Source organism: Muscardinus avellanarius (assembly GCF_963383645.1).
Source record: "Muscardinus avellanarius genome assembly, chromosome: 11".
Classification (NCBI taxonomy): Eukaryota; Metazoa; Chordata; class Mammalia; order Rodentia; family Gliridae; genus Muscardinus; species Muscardinus avellanarius.
In genome coordinates, this window is record NC_137797.1 from 108,177,375 (window position 1) to 108,185,865 (window position 8,491).

An 8,491-nucleotide genomic window follows, 5' to 3' on the forward strand; every position below is an offset into this window, starting at 1 on the left:
GTTCAGACAGCTCCTGTGGCAAATTTGGAACTCTAGAGAACACAACTTGTCAAGGTTTTTTCTTTGGTTGGTTTTTTAGTGGGGGAGAAATATTAAGGTTTTGAACCCAGGGGCATTCTACCTCCAAGCTATACCCTCAGCCCTATTTTATTTTAAAATAAGGTCTCTCTGAGTTGCCAAGGGTCTGATCAATTGCTGAGACTGTCTTCAAACCTGCCGTCCTCCTGTCTGTCTTCACAGTGTTGGGATTACAGATGCGAGCCCCCATGCCTGGCTCCATAGGACACAATTTGGAAAAGGAGTATCTAATATATTTCAGAGTAACACAGATAATAAAATTATGGTAGCTATTTTAACATCTTGCAAGTACATTAAAGTTATAGGCATAATTTCTATTTTAATTAAACTGCTTTAAAATATGATGTCATATAATATACATACATATATGTATATATATTATGTACATACATCATTAAATACTATACCTCACTTTATATGTTAAACTTGAAGTTTGTATTTTATCCTCAAGTAATATAAAGTAAGTACCCCAAGGTACTTATTTTCTGTCTCTGCCTCTGACTAATATTTATCTCTTGACCATATCTGTCAAAAAATGCAAATTTAAATTTTATATTAAAAAGTTAAAGTAAATTATAGTCAGTGGACTTTTAAACACAGTCCTCTGACAAACCACTTAATTTCAAATGGGTCATTTTTTTTCTTTTGAGCTGCAGTTAGGATTCTTTTGGGGCAGTGATGTATTTCCTTTTTATTTTTCTCTTATTTTCTGATAAACGGGATGACTGTAATAAATCCTGGTCTTTTCTGCCTTTGGTCTGGATATTTAGTAGTTATGTATTTGTTTTCTTTGATAGCAACACACATTAATATTTATAACCGTTTTCCTTTGCAGCATCTCCCAGATGGCTCTGCGCCCAGCGCACATGTTGAATTTTATCTGTTCCCATATCCCAGTGAAGTTCGTAGGAGGAAAACAAAATCTGTTCCAAAATGCACCGACCCTACTTACAATGAGATCGTAAGTATGACTCATCTCCTGTTCAGCCATTTTGTGTTTTCCTCACCGTGTTTTTTAAGCTTAACAACCAAATATGGAGAATCTGCCATCATTGGGAGCATTATTCCATTCAGGAGCGATCTTCCCCAAATAGCAGCAGTGTGGACTGGAAGATGCTGCTCATGGACTAATTTTCAAATTGTGGCTAGCCTCCAGCCGGAGCGGGAGACCCGCTTCGCATGCTAACATCAACCCTGACTCCCTCCTGTTCCCTCTCACTTTATTCTCCTTTCCTTGATTTTTCTTTACCTAATAATTTCATCATAAGCCATCCTGCATCTAACAACTAATCTCATTAAATCTCTTCTGAGAAAATAAACAAATGCACATCAGCGCTCAGGTATATCTTAAACATCTCTCCTGTTCGTCTGTCGTGTGCAGTTTGGACATCCAGTCCCCTCACTTCTTTCAAGAAAAGCAAACCCCTGCCTCTATTGTCTTGAATCCCTCCTTAAAATTGCCTCTCTACTCGCTCAATTATCTGTTCTCTTTTTCCTGTGGCTGTCTCCCCCTCCGGATACTTCCATACCTGACTCGCAAGCCTCCAATGACAAAAATACCCTCCTTCTCTCAGCCTTTCTTAGCAAATGTTCTTCTCCTCCACGTCACCTCCAGACTTTGGCAGAATTCGCTCCCACAACTGGCTGCACTTCACGGCTGCTTTTTCGCCTTTTGCGATGTAGATTCTGGCCTCTGATGCTGGTGCTTGGTTCAAGTGGCATCAGTGTGCCCCTCATTGCTAAGTCGATGAGTTCCCAGGCTCTCCTCTGCGTGGCTCCAGAGGCACAGCAGTGCCCTGAGGGCACCCTGCTTCTTGAAAAACCTCCTTTGTTTCTCAAGCTCTACCTTTCTAATTCCCTTCCATTTTCTCTAACTACTACCTTGTCTTACTTTCTTGCCATTCTTCTTCTTAAAACATGTTTGCTGGTCCACCTCACCCCCTTTTTAGATATACTCAGCCTTCCCCACCAGCAGGTTCAGTATCCAAGCATTCAACCAACCACAGATGAAAAGTATTTTAAATAATCCCAGTGCGGTGGCACAGGCCTGTAATCCCAGTACTTGGGAGACCGAGGCAGGAGGATCGCTGGTTTGAAGCCAGCCTCAGCAACTTAGCAAGGCTCTCAGCCACCTGGCAAGACCCTGTTTCAAATCAAAAATAAAAAAAGAACTGAGGGTTTAACTCAAAGGTGGAATGCCCCTGGGTTCAGTCCCCAGAACCACACAGAAAGAAAAGTATTGGAAATAAAAACTGCATCATAGTGAGTACACATAAGGTTGTTTTGCCCTCATTTTCTAAACAATACAGCATAACAACTATCTTAGAATTTGCATTGCATTAGGCCTTGTGTGTAATCTAGAGATGGCTTAAAGTATGTGGTACGCCTACATCACATGTAAATACTCTATGCATGTTTTATCAGAGATTAAAAATCTTTGGATTTTTGTATCCTCAGGAGTCCTGTCATGGAAACCAATAGACAGCTCCATCCAGGCTCAAAAATTTCATTATTTTTTGTTGTCACCTCTGTGTGTTCATTGCCTTTGCATCCATTCCTCAAGCCTGGCTTCTCTCTCCAGCCTTCGATCCACACTCTTCCCGATTGCTGCAGAGCTTCCTTGAAAGGCCTCAGGCTCCCTTAAGCCCGCGTTTCCTCTTTGCTTTGCCGTCTCCAAAGACCCCTCCATGTATATCTCTCTCTCCCTCCCTCACATGTCCAGCTAATCACAAGTTTCCTCCCTTCTGTTCGTGTAATCTCTGGCCTCTTAGATTCATCATCTCTCCTCCACCTGTGACTTCTCTGTTGAGGTCCCTGCCATCATAATAGCCTCTTGCCCGCCTCCTATCTTGTGCTTTTATAAATTAAACTTTCGCATTTCTACCCAGGGTGTCTTTCTAGAACTAGCCCTGTTTATTATTCCCCCTGTTTACGCTTTTCAAGTTTCTCATTTATTTCAAACTTTACATATTATAAAAGTGGCAGCAAATACACCTGCATGAAGATTGTTCTGTAACGCTTAGTGTGCACTTGAACTTTTGGATGGCCTGAAATAATTTTATGTCTTCAACCATCCATGACCCACTGGTTAGAAACCACCACAATACTTTCTCAGTTGAACTGTACGTGTAGCATGAGCCCACCCTATTTATACTTTGGACACATTTTAAATTCTTGCAAAAATATACAATATACAGATTTCATGCATAGCTGATTCCAGTCTGTACATAATCCAAATCATGAGAAACTTGAAGTAATGTGTAAGTGACTATTTAAACAGTAGTCATCAGACCAGTAAAAGGGCATCATCTAAGCAAGTGTGGCAGGGAAACCAGTTCGATTCAGAGACCCACAAGAGAAAAATAAGCCACAGTATTCTAATTTTTCTCCCACTAATCTCTTTGTCTATAACAAAACCAAAAGAATATTTATCAAAGACACCAAAAAGGCACACTACTTTTCTCTCTGATTTTACTTTCTTTGGCTCTCAGTTGTGATGTGAGACTTCATCGCCACAGCAAACCCCTTAAATATTTCTGTGCCTCTTCAAGCACACTTTACGAGATGTCCTTACGAGTAAACTCGGGGCTTTTTAGAGCACCGGAGAGTTATCACAGGCATGCACCGTGTTTTAATTACACACTCCGGCTCCCACCTCCTTACCAAGTACCGCCGCATCCGCCACTCACCACAGCTGGGATTTCTCAAACAGTCGAAGCCCCGCAGTGCACTGCGAAATAAGGGAAAATGACCTTGTTCCCTTTTGTATAAATCTCTTAGAGGGATACAAAGAGGATACTGCATTGCATACCAGTATCTTACAGGCTTTTCATGCAAACAGCTTTTTCTATTTTTACGCACAAGGCTCTCTGTCCTTAACACCCCTGTGCGGAAAGACCGGGTCAAGACCACTGCCACGCAGTAGAGGTTCCACCCTCAGATACTGAGGCTGTGGTATGGGGCTCAGATACCTTCTGACTCTTCTCAGAGTGAGTCCTGCAGATTTTTCCAGCAGTCTCCCTTAAAGTACCTTCATAGTACAAATCCCACTGTCGGCATGACTGGGCTGAGAGGCAGCTGGAGCTGGGGGCAGGTTCTCATGGCGCTGTCGTAACAGCTTTAAGAAGCAGAGCTGGGATTCCGATTCCAAAACCACAGATTTCCGTTATACTTCCTTTGACATCGTTTTAAAAGCCACCATTTTTAAATGATACGTTTGAAATGCAGGATTTCTATCCTGTCATAGAACCACGCTGGGAAGGTCAGTGTGTTATGCATCTTGGATTCTAGTCTGAGATATCATCCTGCTCTATAGGATAAAGAAAAATGTTGAAAGGACAGAGTAACACTTTAGTTTTCCAAGTTCTTCACATGCCTTAAAATCTCTTCTGAAAGATGTTCTGCCAGGATGGCAGCACAGTGCTTGGTGAGCTCAGGAGGCAGAAGCCAGTGACCTCTGTCCACCAGGTCACTTGATATTAACAATAAGATGGAAACAGTGCAATTAGGTGCCACATAATGATGTCGCGGTCAGTGGTGGACCAATGCGAGACAGCGGCTCCCCGGGATCCAGTCACCCAGGGAGACCACAGCCATCTCAGGCATAAAGACGAGCTCACTCGCCTAGGGACACATCTCTCAGAATATTTCCTATCGTGAAGTGATACATGGCTAGGTTTGTAAATGAAGACACCAAGACCTAGAGGCCACACAACTTGTCCTCGAGCTGAGAACTGCCTGATCCCCAAGCCCTGGCTCACCCCACCGCACAGCGCTCCTCTAGCCCTCCTGCCTCCTCCGAATAATTCTCACCACCACTAGACACACCAGTTCCATCTCATTCTTCTCCCACTACAATCATAAAAGTACCTCTTGAACTCTACTCCCCAGCACTTTTTATTTTTTATTTTGAAGCAAAGTTGTGCTAAGTTACTGAAGCTCCCCTAAAACCTGCAACCCTCCTGTCTCTGCCTCCCAGGTACTGGGATTAGTGGCATGCACCACTCTGCCTGGCTTCTAGAACTATTTATCAGAACTTTGTGTCAAAAAACGTTCAGTGAACGCTGGCATATAAGTTAATATATGCTAAATTACATTAAAGGCTTTCTATTTGATGCAATAATTCCCAACCCACACATTCAGTATCGGTCAAGAAGTTAGTGAAGTCTTGGCTTATGCTTACAGTAAATATTATCATAAAGTGAAATTAAGAGAACTATTCAGTTTTGGTTTTGTATATGTGAAAGCAGAATGCATATTAAATCCTTTGGAGAAAACCCTCAAAGAGCTTATCAGTCTCTGTCGTTCTCTGCCATTGACCACTTATTATCCATTGCATCGTAAAAAAAATTAAAAAGACATTTTAACAACATTATGAATGTGGTAAAGAAAGTAAGAGAGAGAGATATATCATCTATGATGTTCAGTGATTGCATGTTTATAAAATTTTGGTCACTTTTAGGAAAATAATGTCTATATGATGAAGCACAGGTTCAACAATCCATTAAGTAATATAAACTTTGAAAGTTCAAATGTTTGTATTAGTGTTGACTATGTGCCAGGCTCTTGAGAAAGACTGATACTATTCTCTCATTATTCTTTCTACAATGCTAGAGGTAAGTATTATTATCACTATTATGAAAGTGAGAAAATATACAGCTGGCAACAGACTCATTAATATATTATGTAAAAGTGTGTCATTTTAGAACTTATTTACACAATTCATGGACTCCTCGAGCCAGGCTTTTCCAGAGGCCCAATGCTTAGAGTTATTCCATGTTTCTACTTCATATGCAGTACACTTCAAGGGCTCCTTCATCTGCTTTCTCTGTAAAATAAGAGGAATCCATTTCCTGAAAGTTATAGAAAGAATACTGGAGAATAATCCTAACAGTTTGAAATAGCCACTATAGAGAAAAGGAAAAAGAGCTTAGTCTCACGTCCTGAAGAGATTTCCAGGCCACATTTGGTATCTAGCTGCGGTTAAAGAACAAGAACTAAGCCCAGCATGGTTCCCCACATCTGCAATGGGAGTACTTGGGAGGCTGAGACAGGAGGATAGTAGGTTCAAGGCCAGACTCAGCAACTTAGCAAGACCTTGTTACAAAATTTAAAAATGAAAAAGGCTGAGGATATAGCTCAAAGGTAGAATGCCCCTGGATTCAATCCCTAATACAACAACAAAAAAAATAAATTAATAATAATAATAATAATAATAATAATAGACAAACAAACAAACAAAAAAAAAAGAACAGGAATTATAGGACTAGGGTTTGGAGTTGTTTAAAGCAGCCTTAAAATCCTTTCCTTTTCCAAAAGAAGCCAATGTCATGGTGAAGTGAAATAATTTGAATGGCTGTATAAGAAAGCTTAAAGATAACCCTTCATGTGGCCAGTGCCTACCCCTGGACCAGGGTAGACTGGATTAACATTCCACTGTATCTCATGGTCCTTAGTAAAATTGTATTTACTTAATAAGCACATGATTGCTCAAGGCAGCTGACAGATTGATCCGGAACTGATTTTCATCTGATAACTTGGGCTCACAAGTGGCCCCTGAGCTGTGCAAAGGTCTAGGACCCATAACCATATTCACTGAGGGCTTCACTCTCGAGGGTCTCCTCTGCTTCTCTTTTATTGAGAAAGATTTTTTCGAGCTTGTGCAGAGCAAGTTTGCAATGGTGTATGGAATGCTTTTTTTTTTTTTTTTTTTTTTTTGCTAAATGTGTTCTAAGATGTTTCCCTAGTAACCGTATCAGATTTCTGCCCAGCCCTCCCCTTCATTCATGATGGGTAACTAGGCCTTGGCAGTCCTGTTCTTTTAGTAGTCGCTTTACCCTCGCAGGCTCCCCATGGTAATGCCTGCAGCTTACTTCCTGGATATTATAAAACAGTGCTGAGCAGATCCCCTTTAAAAAAAAAAAATACATGAAAAAGAACAGACATGCAAAACCGCATATACAGCATAATTACAGACCAGACTCTTAAAAAGTGATTCTATGCAGAAAACAAAAAAATAACATCCAAATGTTAACTGTAATTATTTCCCAGTGACGGAAATTCAGATTTTTCCTTCCTTTTTTGTTCTTTTGTTTTTCCGCACACATATTTTATTGAATAAACATGTATTTTCATAATTAAAAATTAAGCAATTTAAAGTAGGAAGTGATCATAGAGTAATTTCTTCCTATGTACCAGAAAGTCCTGTTACCTGGCATTTCAGTAGCCCAGGAAATCAGAGAAATTGGTCTTTCTTCGTTGACCTTCAACACAGAAAGCTGGTGTTCAGGTTCCAATGTGATTCAATAAATTCAAGGACAGTTAAAAGGTGAAAAGTACTTAAATTTGTTCCTAGAGAGTAATTTACAGTCTCACTAAATTCAGAGTAGGCAATTTTCAGTGGAATCGGTAAATTCTAAGATTCTTAGGCAAAGAGTCTGTCATTAAACTCCATTATCTTAGTCGAACCTTTAGCTTTTCAGAATTAGCATTAGAAATGAAAGATTACAGCATTAACCTATCCACTCGGGGGTACAAGATATTAGCAGCTAAATAGTTTTTCTTAAAAGCAATGTTCAAAAGAAAGATGCATTTAGACATATCTGATTTATGTTTCTATTTGTCCTCTTCTTCTCCAGGTGGTGTATGAAGAAGTCACAGAGCTACAAGGACATGTTTTAATGCTTATTGTGAAGAGCAAAACTGTATTTGTGGGAGCAATTAACATCCAACTCAGCAGTGTCCAGCTCAATGAAGAAGCATGGTATCCTCTAGGAAACAGTATCATTTGACCACTACTAGGAATATATGCATTATTTATTAACTACTAGTTTAATTACAGGTCTCTCCATCACAGGACATCCTATGGTGTCAACGATAGCACAGAGTATTAAGGGCATAAGAAAAAGAAATCAGAGACAGTCTTCTGTAGCTGTTTATTCTCTGCCTGTAGTATCCTTGATTTTTAGAACATTGTCTCCTTAAATGGTATGCTCAGTGTAAACATATATACGTAAAATAATAAAAGGACAATTAACCTTAATACATTATAAGTCAAACTTATGTTCAAATTTGTCTTGTTTTCCTGCAGTTGAAAGCAAATCTATTATTATTATTATTATTATTATTATTATTATTATTATTGGTGTACTGTAATTCTACATCATGAAGTTCAGAGTGATTGAGGCAGACATGCACACAGTACTTAGTGCGCCTTCCCCCAGCCCCAGCCCCACTCCCTCGCCCTTCCCCCGCATGCCATTTAGATGGGCATTGATGTATGTGGGTATGAATATCATCATCCAAGTGTTTTCTTCTCATCTCTCCACTGGGGCATCTCCTCCTTTGTCTAGAGACCCTTTCGTATCCCAATTTCTCCCTAGCTTCCACAGATGAGGGCAAACATTCAGCCTTA

General features: G+C 40.1%; 1 protein-coding gene across 1 annotated transcript in view; it reads left to right on the forward strand.

Moving 5' to 3' along the window:
- The window catches only part of PIK3C2G (phosphatidylinositol-4-phosphate 3-kinase catalytic subunit type 2 gamma), a gene marked incomplete at both ends in the record, with an annotated part of 285,908 nt that extends 278,040 nt beyond the window's left edge, over window positions 1–7,868 (forward strand). Inside the window, 2 exons of the mRNA XM_080705040.1 lie at window positions 914–1,039; window positions 7,716–7,868. Coding sequence (XP_080561166.1) covers window positions 914–1,039; window positions 7,716–7,868 — 279 coding nt within the window. The remainder of the gene's footprint in view (window positions 1–913; window positions 1,040–7,715) is intronic.
- Between the last annotated feature and the right edge of the window lie 623 nt (window positions 7,869–8,491).